Genomic DNA, 21,014 nt, shown 5'->3' on the forward strand with positions numbered 1-21,014 from the left:
GGTTAAAGTTGAAATAGCAAATCTTGCCCTGAGTTCCCTGCTTGTGGGAAAGCAGCATTATATTGCCATCGCTTCTGTCGCTGGTGTGGCCGTCCCCACGGCTGTGTCATTGTCTGCTAATTCCGGGGGATGTCAGAGCGTCTGATGAAAAGCTTTTTAACGGCTCGCAGTAGGGTGGGGGAGTCATCTGACTCCTGTATGTAGACGAGATTCTGGGTCATCGTCTTGCAGCAAGTTTGCAGCAAAGGACATGCGGAGTTTTGGCGAAAGTAGAAAAGAAGATCGCGTCCCTCTGTAGTGTACTTGGCAGGGAAGCAGAATGTAACAGCAGTCAGGTTAAGCCATCAAAGGCTTTATCTTGACATTAGGAGCCCATTATTTTTAAGCGTTAGGAAAACTCACTTCCGTCTTTTTGCGAGAGAGGTTGAGAGGAAACCTCGCGGAGGTTCGCAATTCCAGGGACAAGAAGGAGAAGACTCAACAAGACTGAGCTCGCGTCAAATACGGGAATAATTTGCCAAAAATTAAATGTAAATATGTAAGTGTTTTTTAATTGCAGAGAGTTTGTAATGTGGAAACCTCTGGCAGCCTTTTTCAGCTATCATCTGATTTCATATACTTTAATTGCTCCGCTAAGGACTTATGCATAAAGAAGAGACGTTTTTAGGGGAAAACCCCTTGTGGGAAGTAAAATCCAGAAAGGGCGAGGGAAGAGCTTACTTCAGTCTCTGGAAACGCTAAATGCTGTCTCTGCCGTCTCTGGCAAGAAAAAGCTTCTGACACTTCTATTTTGACACTTTTTTTTTCTTTTTAGACAAAACACGATTTTTCCAATCGAAAAGACAACCAGCGTGTTTTGACTGCACCATTGATTGTGTGAAGGATTTGTTATATCAATGCTGCTGGAATAATTTGGGGGACCTTGGGAAATCACTTAATGGAATTTGGTCCATGTCTGCATAATCTGACTTTTTTGCTGGAGTAATTGAAGATGCTGCTTAATAAACTTTTTATAAAGATTCCCAGTTGGTTGCTGCGTTTCAGAGGGTTGTGTCTGAGCACAGAAGTAATACATCTTGTAATTGTCTTTTTTCCCTCCCCACCTCACTTAAGTATTTTCCCCGGGGAGGAATCTAATGCACTGTAATGCTAGTACCTTTTACAAAGTGACCCCACGCATTATGATTTGTTCTCGGGAGCTCCCTTGACAACGTATAAATGCACTGAGAATACTCAAGCTTCCTCTCCATCACTCTTTCAAAAATCTATTTGAAAACCCGTGTTTGATCCTGCCATTACTATTCGGAGTTCCCTAATGCTGACTCCGTGTTCAGTGTCACAACACACATGCAACAGATAAGTTTGATGAGCTAAACCATTTATAGCTATGTATTTTCATGAAAATTAGGTATGGTGTGCTTATGTCACGTACTGTAGTCAAGACTTCAAATACGTTTATGGTTTATGACATATAAATGTTGAGAATTTTCTGGGACTGGAGTTGCCTTTATTAACTCCGTTGCAACAAGTTCAATAGCTTGTTTTCATCTCATCCTCCCAAATCGCTGGGAAAGGTTTATTATGGTTGTTCGATCTTTTTGCACAGCTTGGTAAATAGATGCAGTATTTAGGTTTATGGTATGTCCAGAGATAGGAAAGCATTATCCTATTGCAGAAAAGATGGAGCTTTTACCTGGAAATAGGGTGCCCGCCGGCTGGTGGGGAGAAGGATTTTCCTGAAAAAAGGGTTCCTTAAAAACAGAACAAAACCAACCAACAAACAGAGCTCGTGCATGTTCGTGTTACTGAAAGATACATTTTTGTAAAGCTTTTGAATTACTTGTGTATAAAGCTCTTGAATTAGTTGTATTTTGTATGATTTAATGAATAGTGAGACTAAGGCTTGTAGCTTTTATGTATTCTGATTTTGACACTTCAATCTGAAATCAGCTTCTGGAATTTTTAGCGAATATTCATATTTTGATGTCTTAAGAAGTGTAATGTATTACAGTGACTGCTTTTAAAGTGACTGTGCCTACGTCCTCTTAAAACTACGTTTGGAAAATGAACCTTTGGTCTAAATTTCCCCCCACTCTCTGCAGATTGAAACAAGAGCAAATGTACGTACGGGATGAGTTTGGCAGACTTCTGGAACGAGAAAGGATTTCTTCGAATGAACATTTGACCCGAGCCATTCTTCGCGAGAGAGCCGCGACGGAAGAGGAGCGTCAGAAGGCGCAGCGTTTTGTAAGTTCCCAGACTTCTATTAGATGGCTCAGATTTTTCAAGGAACCATGTCTTCAGGCATGTTTCAAACTATACGTAGAAGAGGAAAGCAGAGGTTTTGTCACTTTTTTTTTTTAATTTATTCCTAGTTTATAGTATGTAATTTTATTTTATTCTTTTATGTAATTTTATTTTATTCTTTTTTTTTTTTTTGAGGTCAAATATCCCTGTCTTAAGAATAGCTGGTTAGAAAGAGCCTCACCTTCCTGAAGGCTGCAAATACAATATGCCTTATAATACGCTTATAATACATGTGTGCGTGTAATGTTAAATGTCTTCTTTTCAGAGGCTAAATTTGGTTATTTTTACTAAATTTAGTTATTCTGTGTTAAGAAGCTACAGAATACAAGAGAACTTTTCTAGAAATTAATTACTTCATATTTAAAGGAAATCCATAATATTTCTGGGCAAGAAATCTGGCTAACGGCAAGAATTCAAAAAGTATTAGTTTTGAAGTCTCTTATGTGCTGGAAAACAAGAAAAATTCTGACTTTTGACCATTGTCTCAAACCTTGGAACCAGTTTAGTGGAAAATTCTGTATCAAAGAATCGTATTTCATTAGAGCTGATGTATGAAAACTTCCTGACAGGGAAGTTGTAAAATATGGCTGGCGGTTTTCCTCTCAAAACTGACATTATATATTTCAGTCCATTGCAAACGTCCAGCAGATTTAGAACTTGTTGTATATAGCGGTTCTTTGCTATGTCGAGTCTGTATTGACTCGTCTTTGTAGCAATAATCTTTATTCTCTGAAGTATGAATGTGCCTTTTTTCCAAGTAACTTGAGTATAAATAGTAAACAAATTGGTATTTTCAAGAAGAAAAGTTTAAGATACTTACGTGAGCGTTCCTATCAAAATAAATGTTATTTATGCCAGCATCTCTATAAGTATTTGTTTGGCTCTCTGTATCTGAAACAAAATCAAAGCTTTCTACCGTTTATTTGTTGGTAACGTAGTAAACCAATCACTTCAGTAAGGAATAGCTTTATTTATGTTGTTTGAGTAAAAATCTATTGCCCATGTTATTTTTCCAAATCACAGTTTAAAACCAAGCAAGTTTCCCCTAAGTACACCTGAGTATTAGTATCTTTTGCAGATGTTTCCCAATGCTATTTCACCTCTATGGTAATGTTATTGTTGAAGAATAATTACAGCATAGCAAACAAATGTTTAATATTTTGTCTTTTTTAAAATATGGGAACAAAAGAAAACAGAGAGGAATTCTGACCAAGGTACAGCCTTAGCCTTAAACCTTCAACTCTTGGATTCTTAATATTGTGCAGGAGACATAAGAGTATTGTGGCCTCAACCTAATGACGAGCTGAAGATTCCTAATGAGGAAAATTATTTGCATCATTACTGGGGGTTTGCGTCCTTCACTTACTACTGTAGTTAGCGCTGTGCTTTTGAGAAGCACACGACACCCTTTTCATCAGCCAAACGCTTGGGAGATTTGTTATTACTGATATCAAACTGGGTTTTTTATCCATTATGTCAATTTTGTTCTTAATTTTTACTTACTCTAGAATATTTAAGTTGGCGCTACCTCTGTGAAGCAATCGGGGAATTGCTGTTAACTAATTTTGAACGTTACCAGCCGGGGGAGCGGTGTTTCGCGGTGTGCGGTGCCGCTGTACGTTGAGCTGGAAGAAGAACATGCAAGTGGTGCTAATGAAAGGAAGGAAACACCTCAAAATCCTACAGGGTGTCCCCGCACGTGGAGGACAGCGTGACTCGCTGCCTTTCCATGGTGACGGCATCGCTGCCTGGCGTTTTAGAGCTGGCTACCGAAAACGTGCTGTTGTGGCAGCGTAGGCATGTCAGGGCAGAGATACTCCACGTGGGAAGAGAACAAGGTATCTGAGCGCTGCTGGTGACTTAGGTATCCTGGCGTAGTCATCTCGGTTTTGATCATCTTACCGTTGCAGTCTGTGAAATTTTAAAATATCTTGAGGTTCTTTGGTGAAAATCACTACGCATGTTTGCTGTTTCTGCAAATTTGTCATTCCCGCTATAGTTTGTTCATTCTTGGAAGCGTGCTATGAGATAAGAAAGTAACAAGTAGCCTTTGTGTGTTTGTTTCCTTAAAATGAGTCTAAAAGTTAAAACGTTGAGTAATTCTCACCTTCCTTGCAAATTCTTCTATAAGTTGCCACCTTTATTTTCCTGTGACTGGTCAGTTTTCATTCCCTTGGCTCCATTGGTTCTGCTGGCTCTTCATCTGTTTCATGTATCCAAGCCGAATTTATAAACTCGGTAACGTGAGGGGATGTGTCTGTGTGTACCATTGTCAGGCAGAATGAGTAATTCCATGTTCTAGTGAACAGCTACGGTGGGTTTATATTTTTATGTAGCCTGGATTTGATCTTTTTGGAGGAATAAAAGTGTGTTTCTGAAATGTCGGTAGCATTATCTACAAAATTCCTTTGCTGCTGCTAAATTATTTAAGCAGTGCACAGGAAAAGAAAGTATGGTTAGAAAGGAAGAATTTTATTTTTCCTTTATAAAGGCTGCTAATTCAGTTTTAATAAATAGGCACAAAATTGTTAGATTGAAGTAATATTTCCCATTCTTAAACAATTTTAACACCAGCTGCTGCTTAGAGTTTCAGAGAGAAGAAACTTTTAAGTGTTAACAACCCCAGAGTTTGCATTAATGCTTCATACAAACAAAAAAACTTGATAAAATGAAGCTAAAATGAACAGCTAAAAGAGTAAAAGCTCTGCAGGTGCCAAGAACTATGGAAAGACGTTATTTGTCTTTTTTTAAGCAAAGAAGAAACCTAAAAGAAGTCATCAGAGCGTGGACGGCAAGGTAGGGCAAAGAAGGGTGGCATCCTTAAAAAAACCATCTGGAATAATTTTTAAGTGAGCAGCATGAGGAGGATTATGACGCTTGTTAGGCTAAATGTTAAAAAAGCAATCCCAAAACCCCATAAAGTATGAGAAAAAGGATTTTAAAGGGCAATTAATAAAAGGTACAAAAGGTAACACAGCCACGCACACATGGACACACACTCACACCCAGCCAACCTGGGTGAATCCACCGTGGAACAGGGATCCTACCAGAGCCCACAGAGCCAGGAGCAGATGGGGGAGTCCGAGCATCACGCGGAAGAGATGAGGCCATAGCAGCAAAACACCCTCAATTAATTTTTTTCACACCTTTCTTCAGAGCGGGGGAACTTCTGAAAGTTCCCGTGCCAAAACTTTGCAGGGATCTCCTCCAACGAGGTCTGAGATGTGAAGTTGCTGTAGAAAACATTAAGGGAAATCGAGAGTTTTACCAATAAGAGCTCTTCAAGCCTGGATGATGGTCGTAAAAGCTCTGAAAGGAACTCGGAGCGGATAGATGAGCTGACGACAGCTGTGCTGCTACATGTGCTGCGTAAGCTGGTAGGGAAAGCTCCCTCACTACAAGTGGACTGGAAAGCGGCTGATGGGATGTCAACTTCTTCAGAAACAATTTGGGGACATATCCAGAGGTTTACAAACCAGTAATTCTGATGTTTGTACCAACCAAGGTACGCTTTAGAGTGGAATTTCCAGACCCTGACTAAAGCCCTAGAAATCCCTTGTGGAGTCAGCGTGAGGATTTCTGCAACTGTTGGTGCTTAATTCAGCAGAAATAAATGCCGCTGCTGTTGATTCCTTTAGTAAAGCTTCAGATGTCACTGACTTTGAGGAGTATTTCAGGCATGGCCTAACTTTCCTTATTCCGCAGCATTTGTGTCTGGGCTTTAAGTAGCGCCGCCAGCGAGACTCGGTGTGCTGAAGGGCTGGTGAGGTCTGGCATCTCCTTTGGCTTCTCACCCACCTCTGTCTGTGGGATCCTACCATCTCCATTGCAGCGGGGCTGATAGTTGATGCTGAAATGAGCTGACTCGGAAGATTTTCATTCTCTCCTCTCTCTTATTTATTTTTTTTTTCTTTCCTGTCTGGCAATTTATGTGGATTAGCTTATTTTGAAGGGTCTGATGTACGTCAGTGCTAGATGTAAGGGATGCCCTGCTGATGAAGAATTTCTTCACCTCTTTTTCTACTTATTTTCATCTCTGCAGTGCAGTTCACCTCCTGTTCTGTAGTGTCAGTGCGGATGTTGTGGACTAAAGCAAATGTATTACAAATCCATCCTGGAGCCCTTTTTCAAATGTAGATGTGCCCATGATCTGCTTTAGAGCTTGACTGCAAAAATAGCTGAATTGGGGAAATTGCAAACTGTGTATGGAGGGCAAGTCGTTGGGGGAAGAAAATTAAAACTTCTTGAACCAGCCTTACCACCAGAGAGAGTGATTTTCTACCTTTAGCTTTATCTACAGTCAGTTTTGAGACGTGATATTTGCAATGTATCTCTGAGCGTGTTCACCGAAGGACAAAGTGCACTGTAGGCTTGAAGTCGTACATGAGAACTGCCTGTAGCCGTGCAGCTGATTAAAAAAAATATGTATCTCCTTCTTCTACACCTTTAGCATGTATATATTATTTTTTCTGCCCATCCTTCTTGAAGGAGGACTTAAAGGAGGACCTTCAAGGAGGACTGTTATTTCAGTCTAGCCATAAAGAATTTCGGTACTGGTGTGGTCCTCTTTAGCAAAGACTGGTGCGGTTGAAGGCCCCATCGTTCTGAGCTCTCCAAGAATACTTGTATTACGTTTTACTCGTGTAGGCAGCAGACCTATCCTCCTTTGCAGTATTTATTATTGGAGATCTTGGCTGCACATCTCAAAATTGTGGTTAGTTGAGTTGGGCATAGTCTTGTTGAGTGGCTTTAAATGTGGTAGCTTTGCCATAAATAGCTTATTGACGTTCCATCACTTGAGTCATTATGTGAGTCAGGGTGAGACGTAGAGCATATGGAGTAAAAAAAATCAATAGTTATCCAAAGTGCAGAGGACCTGTTGTATTTCCATCTCCTTATAATGACTTGGAGTTTACTGTTAACGTATTTTCTTCACTGTCTGGACTGAAACGAGCCATCATTAAGACCCCTATATGTTAGAAAATGGTTTTATTGAGCTGCCAATGACATTAAAGTCTCATTTCCCTTTGAAGAGGCACAGAAATATTGTTCTGTTCATTTGCTGTAACCATAACATTAGAATTTGATTATTGCTATCATTAGAAATCTCTATCCATACTAATACAATTATATATATTTCCCCACGTATTGTTCCAGGCTTTCATTGAAGTACCTGTTAGAGAACGAAATCTGTTGTTGCTGAGGTATTTTTTTAGTTTTGTAAATTATTTTCTACACAAAAAGGGCTATTCATAAATTCTGTGTTCAAAAAATCAATTTGCTAGAAGTATCCTTATATTAAAAAGCACTTTTTGCACCTTAGGTGAATGTGCTAATCAGATTATTGGATATTTTTTCCTAGCAAAATCACGTTTGAAACGTATGATTCTTCTTTTACTTTTCCGAGCGCCGAAATCAATAGACAAAATACTTTCCTCGATATATTAGAGCTGAAGCATGTTGAGTTATGTTAGGAGTGAATTTGACCTGTTGTCGTAATTAAATATGTATTGTTAAAATAGAGCGTTTCACTCTTCTATGTCTCAACTGCTTAGATGTTTTCCCTGTCATCCCTGGGTGGCTGGTCCTCGTCACTACCTGCGTGTGGTAGACAATGACCTTTGCTTCAGCGTTGCATTCATTTTTCCTGTCCTCAATTCATTAGCTTTGTCAAGAGGAGGTCCCCTGTTTTCCATAAACAGATTATATTCTGACCCTTCCTGCTCTTTCCAAAGAGTCCTGCGCTAACCGTATTTTAAGGATGACTTCACTAGAAAATACCAGGGGGGAAGAATTACTAAATGAGTTAAGGCATTAGTTCTCAAGAGAAAAGAAGTCTGTTTACAAACCTGCAGTATTTATTACATACCTCATTTACCTCATTCATCATTTTAATAGAAAAATGAATCTTTTTAGATGATTCTGAAATAATTTGAGGTAAACTACACAGCCTGAGGCAAAACATGATTGCTTACTGTAGGGAAGGCCAAGCTGTTTCTGAAAAGTACGGTATGATTGGTGACTAGAACTTAACAATTTATGACAGTAAAAATATTAAAGACTCATATTTGAAAATTCGACTTAAGGTTTGGAAACCACGTGGTACAAAATGAAATGTAATGACAGTTGTTTTGTCTCTTGTTCTTCAGTTTTATAATTTAGAAATTAGAAATTTCTTTGAAATCTCCTTGAAACCAGAGATTTTTAGAGATTTACTCATAAGGTCTCGTTTGGGTATATGTACGTGGTTCTTTCTTTGCCGTGCATTGTTGTTACTGCTATTTAGAAATAGGAATTTTGTTGCAGCAAACAGACTTTTTTGCATTAGTACTTTGTGATGGGCAGAAGAAATCTGTTTGGCTTTGTTCACGTTGTAGAAAACAGGGTGAAAAGACAAGAATGGAAAGAAGTTAATTTTGAGTGTTGAGGATGTGACTGATCTTGGTTTTGTTTGGTTTTGCTTTGGGGGAGAGGGGTTTGGTAGCCTTTTAGAGAAGGAAGTGGGATACAATGAAGAAGTCATTTGCATTTTGAAAATATTAAACTCCATTGCACTGTATGTGTTCATCTTCATTTGAATAAACATAATATCACGGATATGGCTTATGTCTCTCCTGGCACACATTTCTTCTCTCACTGACGCTCCCTCCCTCCCTCTCTGGCATTTCTGCTGCAGCAGGAAGGTGTTTGGGGTGGGAATCTGGCTTGCTGTCTTTTCTGGGATGTGAAATTGATGATGTGAAAATCTACAGCACGAAAAAGAAGCTGTTGCTGTGCAAATAGAGACCAACAATGCTTTTTCCAGCAATGCAAGAAATAGGACTTCCTACCAAATATTTGCAAATCAAGAATGGTTTTCTTATCTGGACAAATATGTGTGCCGTGAAGAAATGGTAAAGACCCATTTGTGTATCTAAAAGTACTTTATTGATAAGAGTGAACAATTTCCCCCCCCCCCCCCCCACTACCTTTGATATAGTTAAACAGTAAAAATAATTTAAAATAGCCTGGGGGTGACAGGTGCTGTAGGGTGTAATCCCAGTACGGTCTCTGTCACGTGAACTGTTAAGCAGATGTTTTATTCTATCCCTGAAACTGCCATTAAGTGCCTGGGAACTAGAATAAGAAGTTGCTTACCTGTGTCTCTCTTCTGTCCCTTTGCAATGTCCATTCTGACACTTAAAATATTTATTTCAGTGGAACGATACAAATAATTTTCTCCTTCCTTCACTTTTTCACTTGGCAACATGTTATAGACTTTTTTAAAATTTTTTATATGTAATTGTTAATTAGTTTTTTTTTTCTCTGTGTCAAAGTTTGACAGATAGGAAAAACACAGTAAAAACAGAAAATTTTGAAGTCAAGTAAGGTGCCTACAGTGAGCATTTATTCTCTTTAAATATTCCTTTTTGAAGGGTGAGAGGAATGTGTTTTGATAGTCAAACAGCATTTAAAAGCATGCTTTTTTTTTTTTTTAGTTCTTATATAGCAAAACCCAAGATATTTGACAGAAGCAAAATTAATCACTGTGTTATCTCAGCATCCAGATGAAGATCTAGTGCTTTACAAAGCCTGCTGCTCCATCAATTTGTTCTTTTGGTTGGATTCAAATTGAGTTCATTTTTATAGATCCACTGCATAATACTCTGCTCTCTCCTCCCTCATTCATTAACCAATTTGTTCTCGCTACTCCCTTTTTATCGAATGGCTAACGAAATTGCCATGCTATCTTTTCAAATGAATATCATCATTCCTTGTCATGCATGGGCAAAAAGTAAGCATATTAATCCTTTTTACATATACCTTCCCTTCTTCCAGAGAGAAGACCCCTTTCTGCCCTCAAGATATCATGAAAGGAATGTTTTAAATAGCATTCTTGTGAAGCTTTGAGCACAATGCTTGTGTGTGTGTATATATATATATATATGTATTCCTATCCAGACTCCTTTTGATTACTCCTGGGCCTTTGGAGCATGTACGCCCTGCCAGTTGTATGACACAACAAAGGCCAAATCAAAGAATTGTCAAGACTTGTCCTTCTACATGACATGGTACAAGTACATGCAATGGATTAAAACATGTTCATTCAACAGAATTCTTGAAACATAATACGGGCAGTCTCCTCCATTTCAACAAAAGAGTTTGCTGGGTCCTCAGACTCTCGTTCTCACTTAGGGGAAAATGAGATTAAATTCCCTTGGGGGAAATTTAGTTGAGATATTAGGAAGAAACTCTTCATTCTGAGTGTGGTGAGACCCGGCCCAGGTTGCCCAGGGAAGCTGTGGCTGCCCCATCCCTGGAGGGGTTCAAGGCCGGGTTGGAAGGGGCTTGGAGCAACCTGGGCTGGTGGGAGGTGTACCCGCCCATGGTGGGGGGCGTTGGAACTGGATGATCTTTAAGGTCCCTTCCAACCTGAACCATTCTGTGATTCTGTGATTTAATATTTGTTTACTCTCAGGTTAGGTTAATTTTGGCTTGGCAAATAGTCCCTTGTCTCTCCTTTAGAGGACTCTAGTTATCTTTCTTCCTTTGGGTTGAATTAGAAGACTTACGAGAAAAAAGGTTGTTTGTAGGGAAAGGAGGGTGAAAATTAAGAGCAATTTGTTTTACTAAAGACCACCTGAACAATTAATGAAAGTCCTTATTTCATGATATCTGTAACTTATCTGCGGGCTCTTCACTGTGTAACGTGGGTATTTTCTTCAGAAACACCAGCTGCAAGAAGGGGACCAAGCCATTGGAAGAGGACGGTTTGGAAAAGATCTAGCCCCCGATATATTAAAAAAAGGTCACTATATTGATTAGTGGTCTTGATGTTGCTATTTTATGATATTCACTCTGTGTACTGTTGTAGTATTTGCTATAAACAGGACTCTGCCTGTTATGTTGCAAGCAAGTTCTGAGACATGGGCCCTTCCTTTTGAAACATTGCGCTGGAAAACAACATGAGGGTTTGTTGTGAGTAGCAGTAAGATGACAAAGTGGTACATATTGTGTTCCGTACGGCTTAATTTGATAATTTTATTTTGTAGACAACCCTTTTAGTTTTCCGTAACTCCCCTTGGTTTTGTATACGTCTCCTTTTATTACGAGCAGTTGAGAATCTGGATACTGAGTCTTATGGACAAGAGGCTGTTGAGCAGTGAGTGGGATATGTGCTTCTTACATCTCGGAAATCCTGGAATAATGGAAAATTTCTTTCCCCTGGGAGACATGTTGTCTCTGTTTTCCAGGCAGTTTTGTGGCAATAGTATTTCTTGGGAATGGGGAGAGTGGAGGGAGGAGGAGGAGAGGAGGAAGAAATCTTGAATTTCCTTATGAATAGACCGTGCCACACCAACTTTTATATTCACAACTGTGCCAAACATTGGCTTTTAAACCCACGTTGGTAGGTAAATGGTTAATTACACTTACACTGCCTCATTTGGGAGGAGCTGACTCTTGGTGTTCGTGGGGAACTCAAAGACGTGGATGTCCATTTTCATCTTTGATCGACTACTTGAAGCTCTTTACCGTTCAGGAGTCCCATTGCCACTTGATTTTACAACTCTTTCCCACTTAGAAAATTATCTTCTTTTCCATAAGGGCAAAAGATTTTTTTTTTTTTTTTCTTCCATTGAGTGCTTATTTTGTAGTACTATTAGTTAGGGTGAATGGACCCTGCACTGGTTTCCTCTACCTTGAGTGCTATAAGGCATGGAAGTGACCTTCCAGCCTTAGTTCCACCAGGGCAGTATTAACAAAGTATTTTTCCTTATCTGTTTCTGAAAGCTTAAGTCTGGTGCTGTGTTTGTACGAGACAGGGAGAAAATATACTTTAGGAAAGCTCTGTTAAATATCTGCGAACAAACAAAAAAGCACTTTGACTTGAATGTTGTTAAGGCCAAAGCAAGTGAAAGAACCATCTACATTATCAGCATTTGCAACAATGATGTCATATTCTTCCTTAACCAAAACACAAATGTAAGTGATGCCTGAGGCAGTTTTATTGGTTTTGGTTTTAAATACTTTTTCTGCTCTTTGTGCACTTTGACATATTCTTTATTTATTAGTATAAAACTGGATGACTTGTGTTTCTGCAGTGAGTTATTGAAGTAGCAAAACTTCAGCGTCTCCATAGGAGAACTAAATGATGACTGTGAAATACTGCTGCATGCCTTTTTGGTCGTCCCCCCCCCCTTAGTTGAAATGCAGATTTTAAGATTTGAAAAGTTCTGTTGCCCCTCCTTGTCTGTCAGGTCTCAGTCTTAGTTACCACGTTTGGTTAGCAAAGAGCGTACAAAGACATAACAGGTAGTGTAACGGTCTTCATCAGGAAGAAATGATTTAACCTTCACCTAGGATAACAGTTCTTGAGAACTTGTGTCACAAGTTACAATGAAATGTGATGAAAAAGCGCCATCTTGAACAATTACTGTTAGTGTTCTCATAATCGTTGCCATAGATTCACTTCACTTACACGGTGTCACAAGATATGCTGGATGGTTTAAGATACTTGACGTAAGCTACTTGTCCTGGTAGAGTTGATGATAATGTGAATTCTAGAAAAGGAATACTGACACGGAATAGTATTTCGGGGAAAAAAAGAGAGAGGTGACAATTTTTTTTATTTTTTTTTTTTTTTAAATCTCAAGTTTTGATGTAATTTTAAGTTTCCATGTCTGGAATATCTTGAGATACTTGAGTGATGTAGCAACAGGTGCCGATGTAGGTATATACAAACGCGGTTTAAAAGGATGTTTTGGAGAGATGGTGAGGAAAGAAAATGTAGGACGAGGGGTAGCAGTTTTAAACTGAAAGAGGGGAGACGTAGAATTAGACCTTTGGAAGAAATTCTTTATTGTGAGGGTGGTGAGCCCCTGGCCCAGGTTGCCCAGAGAAGCTGTGGCTGCCCCATCCCTGGAGGGGTTCAAGGCCAGGTTGGACGGGGCTTGGAGCAAGCTGGGCTGGTGGGAGGTGTCCCTGCCCAGGGCAGGGGGGTGGGACTAGATGGCTTTTAAGGTCTCTTTCAACTCTAATCATTCTATGATTCTATGAAAATGGAATGCCATAGTTAAGTCTGTGGATTTTTTTTGTTGTTTTGGGTTTTTTTATTATGTAGATGTTAAGAAAGTTTTCATTCCTATCACGTATTAATTGTATGATGTATTCTACTGTAGGTGTGCCACTGTATGCGTGAAGGAAAAAGCAGCCTGCCTCCTTTGTTTCTAAAGGAGGGAAGAGTTTAAAGTATAAGGGTTAATAAATCGGGAATGTTAATACACCATTTCACTTCGGTAATAAAAATGATTCTCTTGATAGATCAATCCTCTGAAGACTGAGGGCTGTTTAATTTCCCTGTTCCCAGTCGCACAGTATGTCATCTCTGGCCTGCAAAGTGCAGTGGGGTTTGCAGCTGGAAATCCAGTCTTCTTCCAAGATGTGCAGCGCTGATAGCCTTTGTATGTACAGTTGTGCGTGTGTTAGTCACTCTTTCTCTGAGATGGTGTATTTGGGGAATCTGACATACGGCTGTGTTGCTCCCAATAAAAAAAAAAAGAAAAATCAAACTTTGATTTATACAAGTACTGTAGAGAATTGAAGACAACCCCTTTTCTTTTTGGGAGATACCTTCCACTTGAAGCTATGCTGATTTCAACATGTAGCCTACAAATTATTTGTTTTTCTTTCTGATGAATTGCGAAAGCAGAAACTAGTTTCAGCTGTCAAGTCTGCTGTTTAAAAAATGTCATAGGAAGGATATGGGAGAAGTTGGTCAACGTTCATTTTTGGGAAGCCGTGGCACAAGATGATGATAATACTTGCTTGTCACTTTACTTCTTGGTTAATATGGCTGATACTTATAATGTTGTGAGCTTGGAAGATCCACCTGTCTATTAGCATGGTGAGATACTGCATTGTCTTTTTGTCATAGAAGGTTGAATTCCAATCACGTTTGTAAATAAATAAATAAATAGAAATTCATTACTTCTCATTTTCCTAATTATCATGCAGATAAACAGTGGGGATCGTAACATTAGGATAAGTAAGTGGCTTATGATTTTGCCTCGGAGAAAGAAAGTCTTGCTGTTCCCCCTTTTCCCCCCTTGGGCTATGCAGCGGTAATAAATGAGCAAGTCCAGAGGACTTTATGATAGATAGTTAATGGTGCTGTGCCTGAGCCAACAGGCTTGTTCCTGCAGCAGCTGTCACAATTCATAGTCATTAGCATACCTTTAATGGTTGCATTTCAAAATACTTTCTACTAGGGCATTTAGCATGCAGAAGTTAAAAAAAGCCATCACCTTGAAAAAGGAGTTTTAGGTGTAGGTGAACGTTTTTGGCCGAGTGCGAAGTTGGCGTATGTAGGCATGAAGGGTGTGAGCTTGAGTTGAAAATTATTGAAGGAGGTAAATACAGGTTGACTTTCAAAGTCCGTTTGTGACCACGTGTCTGTGTTTAAGCTTGTGAATAACCCAACAAAGAGCCTTCTGCACCTTTTTGTTGGGTGGCTCTTGCATTTAGAGCCCAGAAAAACTCGGAGGGAAGAGAATTACCGTATGCAACAGCGATAGCAGAGGCATTTCTAGCAGGTAAGACAGCTGAAGGGCTACCAAATATTCAAGTCATGACAGCAGACTCACAGCGATGGCTCAACGTGCCTGCTATTTTGGTGCAAGAGAAAAAAGACTTCTGTAGAATATCTATCAGATTTTCTTTTAATGCTTCTGAAAGTAGGCAAGAGGGATGTTGGAAGGAAGGATAATGAGTGGGTGTTGTTTCTGCCTTAGTAATGGGAGACCTTCTAAGAAGTACTCGGATAAGTAGGTTAGTTGGATCTTTGTTTTACATCGTAGTAACTCATGTAATATTTTAATTGTCCTTCTCACTTTTATCTGCCTGTTTGAAGCGTGGAGAAAAAAAAAAATCATAGTTATTTCTTTTGAAAGTAATGATGTTGGAAGAAGATACCGAACTCGACAAAATCATTCTTTGAACATGCTACCTGCAAGGCAGCTATTGTACAGCAGAAGAATAGTGCCTATCGTTTTCTCTTGCAGTTCGGCATGTCTTAAAAATTAATTTTAAATTTTTATATTAATGGACTTGACCTTAAGGTAAAAAAAGGGGATATTAAGGCAAGCTTTGGAGGCTTATGGAAAAATTAAGCTGTCGTTTTTGGAAGAGTAACTTTGTCTTCCTGCAGAAGACCAGTAGAAAAATGGTGGTCGAGATCCATCAAGTATAAATGCAGGTAAGTAGTAGTAGTAGCAAGAAAAGAGGGTGACCGCATAGTCGCCGTGAGTCACTATGGCAGGGGTGTGCGCTGGCCTTAAAGTGAGAGAGAGCTCACAACCCTTGAAGGATCTTTCAAAATCTGTCAAATGCTTGACGTCCTTATTTTCTTGGGGGGTTTGGGGGTTTGTTTTGGTTTTTTTTTGTTTTTTCTTTTTTTGTTCTTTTTTTGTTGTTTTTTTTTTGATGGTCAGTCCTGGTATATTAGGGGAGCAGATCCATGTAGCCTTGAGGAGTAAGAGATATTCTGCTGGAAGATGAGCAGGAAGTATCCTGATGAGACCGAAATCTGTGGCAATACAGATTGATCGTGTGCTAATGCTCATCAACATTAATGTTTTATTGGACAAAGCAGATTCTGAAAAAAAAACTTCAGTGCCTTTTATGAACAGTGGCTAAATAGTTGTTAGAGTGGATGTTATCAATTTCTGTCTTCTTGTTATTGCCCAGTCTGAAAATTTGCAACTTGCTCGTGCTCAGCCACTTGATAACTCTTGACCACTTCAATTTTGCAGTATTATTGTACGGTACATTTTTGTGTGCGTGACAGAACTTTTGGCTGCCCCAACAAGTAAATCTGTCAGTCTGTTATGAGTATTAAGATTGCAAAATCTCCTAGAGGTGGTTAGTGTTACTTTTGGAGAGTGGAAAAAACATATAAATTACATAGGTATCGTGAAAAATTAGTCTCCAGTGACTTTTTTTGGGTACCCAGATCCGGTGAACCAATTTGATTGTGTCGGTCTTCATTTCTGTACTCTAAACGCGCTTTGTAGGGATGTGATATGAAGCATTAACTTATCTGAAAGCACTGTAATTTTCTTTTTCGTTCAGTATTCCATTTGGGTTGGTACATTTTATTTTAGAGGCCTGTAGCATCCTTTGGATGTGGAACATAATGGAAAAGACTGTGTGTAATTACCAGGGAGTGCTGACAGTCTGGTGCCCGAGAAAGTGTAAAGGTGATAAATATGTTAGATTTGAAGATTGCATAAACACAGAATTCAGAGCTGAAGTTCAACAGATAAGAAATACCAGATAAAATAACTTCTGAAATTATGATTTTGCTATGTTACTATTGTTTTGATGGAGCTTACTTGACTGTAATTTTTTCTATTTTAAAAAACAAATCTTCTTCCATCTCCATTTCATCTTTCCCATGTCCCATGAAACGAAAGGTGTTTAAGTTCAGAGAGCGATATAACTATTATTCCGTGTGAACTACTGGAGAAACCCAGGGCATTCATCTTGTCGCGCCTTCTGTAAGCTTTGCAAATTGTCCTGGAAACAAAAAGTAGTCTTGGTAGTTGGGAATTCTGAGTTAACCTCTATTAAGTGTAGAATCATAGAATCATAGAATCTTCATGGTTGGAAAGGACCTTTGAGATCATCGAGTCCAACCATACACACACACAAAAAAAACCCTACAATCTCTGCCACTAGAGCATGCCCTGAAGTGCCACATCTAGACGTTTGTTAAACACCTCTAGGGATGGTGACTCAGCCACCTGCCTGGGCAGGCTGTTCCAGTGCCTGACCACTCTGTCAGTAAAGTAATTCTTCCTGATATCTAATCTAAACCTCCCCTGCTGCAACTTCAGCCCATTTCCTCTGGTCCTGTCATTATTCCCCTGGGAGAAGAGTCCAACCCCCACCTCTCTCCACCCTCCTTTCAGGTAGCTGTAGAGGGCAATGAGGTCTCCCCTCAGCCTCCTCTTCTCCATATGTAGGATCATATTTAGCTTTTAATTATTTTATTTTTTTAAATGTGGGCGTTTCTTTCCCAAATTCTGTTCTTAAATTGTTTTCTTAGACATCTGTTTCTGTCTAAACTTACCCCAGTGCCCCAGTTCTTTCTCAGGTCTTCTGCTTCTTTCCACCTCTGCCAAACCCTGTAGCTCCCTCCTGCTCTTAGTCACCCCGTTTTTCAGTTTTATGTCCTTCTTTTTGTTTTCTTCTTCTCCTACTTTCAACTCTTTCTCTCTCCATTTTTTCTCTCTGCGCAAAAGAACCACCGAGTCCTTCTGTTCATACCTTCCAGACAAACTACTGCTTCTTTTCTAAAAGATGCCTGGGAGCTAATTGTCCTCTCTGGTTCTGTTGCCTGATGCTACAGTGCCTTGGAGGTGGTGGAAGGAATAATTGCAGAAGGAAACCCCTCTAGTCACTGCCGTGCTGGGAGGATGCGTGTTCTGCGAAGCTCTGGAGGTCACTGGGCTGTGCGAATTGGCCCGTGCGAGCTCTCAGCAATGGGGCGTGCGTATGGCAGATGAAATTAATGCAGAACACTATTTGCCAGGCTCTGACAAAATTTTATGGAATCTGATCTCTGTTTGGTTTTTTTTTAATTATTTTTTTTTTTAATTTTTCCAGGGGCTTATGAACATGGCTAAGTTTAATTTGACGTTATTTGAGGTAGAAGGAGGAGTTTTCCTGAAACTGATGTTATGGGCACCGTTCTCCTGGCAGATATCAGATTCCTTGGAAACTATGTGAATGCTCAAACTTTTCAGCAGAACAAAAATAAATTTTATTTACTGTTAGTGGAGGTTTTTCTCTTTTTTTTTATATGGATTAAATGAAGTTGGCTTAGGCCCTCAGAAGACTTGGAGATGAAACATCTGTGTCATCTTTAACTCTTTCTTTCTCTTGCTTCTGACACTCTGTAGCTTGAATCATAGAATCATTTAGGTTGTAAAAGACCTTTAAGACCATCAAGTCCAACTGTTAACCCAATACTGCCAAGTCCACCACTGAACCGTGTTCCTCAGCACCACGCCTACACGTCTTTTGAATACCCCCAGGGATGGCGACTCCACCACTTTCCTGGGCAGCTTGTTCCAATGCTTGGCAACCCTTTTGGTGAAGAAATTTTTCCTAATATCCAATCTAAAGCTCCCCTGGCGCAACTTGAGTTGCCACCGCCTCTCCTTCCTCTCCTGTCCCTTCTGAACGGCCTGCAGCCATCGATAGCCACACTCGAGTCATAGGATTCATCCCACCAAGTTTCAGTAATAGCAACCAGGTCATGGAGGCTCCGTGGAGTGGAAAATGAATGGAAAGTCATTTTATTTTGTGGAGAGGATGACACAAGGCTTTTGTACAGACGGTGGAGCAGTAAGGAGACAGCTATTTCTTTTCCCGATAGCTTTCAGTGGGAGTCTGATCAATAAATTGGAGGAAAAATGCAGACGTTCATTCACAATTACTCACAAAATAAGTTTTACTATCAGTTCGGATTTACTTTCAAGTGTGCGATGGTTAATTACGCAGAGGATGAACAAATCTAAGTAGGGGAATTACCGGTCTATGCTGCCTTAAAAGCTTAGTGTTTAGATTGTCTACTGTGTACTGCTCTTGCTGGAAGCTTTTATCCAAAGTATAGCTGCACAGTTCATTTGCAAAGAGAGTTACGTTTTTCTCTGCCTACATTTGCAGCTAGTTACAGGTCTAATCAGCTGTGCCAGGACTTTTCACCCTCAGATCTCTTTATAATTGAAGAGAAATAGGTGCTTTTAGGATGTGATTCTGACCTGCTTCAGATGTCAACTTTATGATGAAGCGCATTCTCTTGTAGAAGTGTCCGTTTCTTTGTATGTGACTGTCTGGGCTTGAGGGGCTCTGGCTGAAATATGGTTGTCGTATGGTGTAGACATCTTATTGAATTAAGTTGATTTGCACCCAAAACAGATAAATAATACAATAGTACCCACATCCATGTCTCACAAAATATACTGATAATAAATTAGAAAATAAGTCATAATGAAAACTATTCCCACCATGTGTGTTTTGTTATGAAGGGTCTTCCTTAGTTTTTTTTTCTTAGAAGTGTTTGCCTAAAGCAAACGTATAGAGAGTTGGGGTTGTTCAGCTCAAAGAGAAGGCTCCGGGGAGACGTTATTGTGGCCTTTCAGTATAGAAAGAGGCTTATAAGAAAGTCAGAGAGAGACTTTCCACCAAGACCCGTAGTGACAGGACAAGGAGCAATGGTTTTAAAATGAAAGAGGATAGATGTAGTTTGGACAAAAGGAGTAAATTTTATATGATGAGGGTGGTGAGCCCCTGGCCCAGATTGCCCGGAGAAGCTGTGGCTGCCGCATCCCTGGAGGGGTTCAAGGCCAGGTTGGATGGGGCTTTGAGCAGCCTGGTCTGGTGGGAGGTGTCCCTGCCCAGGGCAGGGGGGTGGGACTGGATGGTCTTCAAGGTCCTTTCCAACCCGAACCATTCTATGATTCTATGATGTTACAGCATCAGGCTTCATACAAGGTATTCCCTAAATTTCTGGAGGAACTGACAACAGTCCTGTGATTTACTGGAATTTCATGCAGTTCAACAGTGTGTTCTCAGCAGGATACTATGATAGCATTTTAACAAAATAATAAATCGGTGGTATAAGTAATTCCTTTAAGTTAGAGTTTATATAGAACAATTTTTAAAATTGTTGCATCTGTCATAGTTGTAAATGGGTAGAGGACATTGCTGAGTGGGGAGCTGACAACAAAAAAAATCAGAACTTGTACTACTAGTGAGAAGAAAAAAAGCTATTTTATACTCCATTAAACTGTTACACATCATAAATAATTTATGCTCAGCTTGCTCTGTTCTGTAGCAAAGATGATAAACTAGTCATTTTAGGAGCATTTTAATGAATATAATAGTTTTCCTGACTTTCTCTGTAACAGAAACCCTGTTCCTCCAGTATTCCCCTGGTCATTATATGTATGTAACTGGGTTAAATTATAAGAATACATTTAAAAGTGAATCCTTGAGTCATACTCTATGAATTCCACAGGTATCTAGGAATGGATCGAAAATATATGTAGGTTTTTTCACTTTACTTAGTAAAATAAATTTATATTGGTTATTTCTGTCATTACCAAAAGCGCGTAAGCACCTCATGTAATATTATGAGGATATCTGTATTCCCAGACTGGAATATTCACAGTTTTTCCAGTTTAATATAAACTTTTAGATAAAGCATAAATTTTCTCAGTCAAATTTACAGAGAGGTTTTTGGACTGAGTGTTTTGTGTTTGTAAATATGTCCTTTGCTTTGTCAGTGAAAATTTCTTACTTTGTCATTGCTTTAAAAAAATCCAAATAAAACATCATTGCAAAGACTGAAATTGCTTGGAAATTAAAAAAAAAAAAAAAAAAAAAAGAGAGAGAATGTCTTTTGAACTACAGCATTTTTAAAATATGGAATTTTAAAGTTAGGTTTGACTCAGATTTTGAGAATTACAGATAACGAGCTCTATATTCAGGCATTTGCATTTGTTCTGTAGAGTGTTCGGTGCTTCTGAGCACGTAACTTGTGTATTTTACTGAAATGGGCTACATGTTCTGAAAATCTAAATAGCTGAAATTGGACTTCACTTAGAGTTGCCTCATTTGCTTTTGATAATGAAAGTATAAAATGTGATGTTGCGAAC

General features: G+C 39.3%; 1 protein-coding gene across 2 annotated transcripts in view; it reads left to right on the forward strand.

The window, feature by feature from the left end:
- CHCHD3 (coiled-coil-helix-coiled-coil-helix domain containing 3) overlaps nt 1-21,014 on the forward strand; it is a 176,906-nt gene that overhangs the window by 55,007 nt on the left and 100,885 nt on the right. For both annotated transcript variants that reach the window (XM_074573189.1, XM_074573190.1), the window contains exon 4: nt 2,103-2,247. In XM_074573189.1, the coding sequence (XP_074429290.1) occupies nt 2,103-2,247 (145 nt within the window). The remainder of the gene's footprint in view (nt 1-2,102; nt 2,248-21,014) is intronic.

This window comes from Larus michahellis, chromosome 1, assembly GCF_964199755.1.
Source record: "Larus michahellis chromosome 1, bLarMic1.1, whole genome shotgun sequence".
Classification (NCBI taxonomy): Eukaryota; Metazoa; Chordata; class Aves; order Charadriiformes; family Laridae; genus Larus; species Larus michahellis.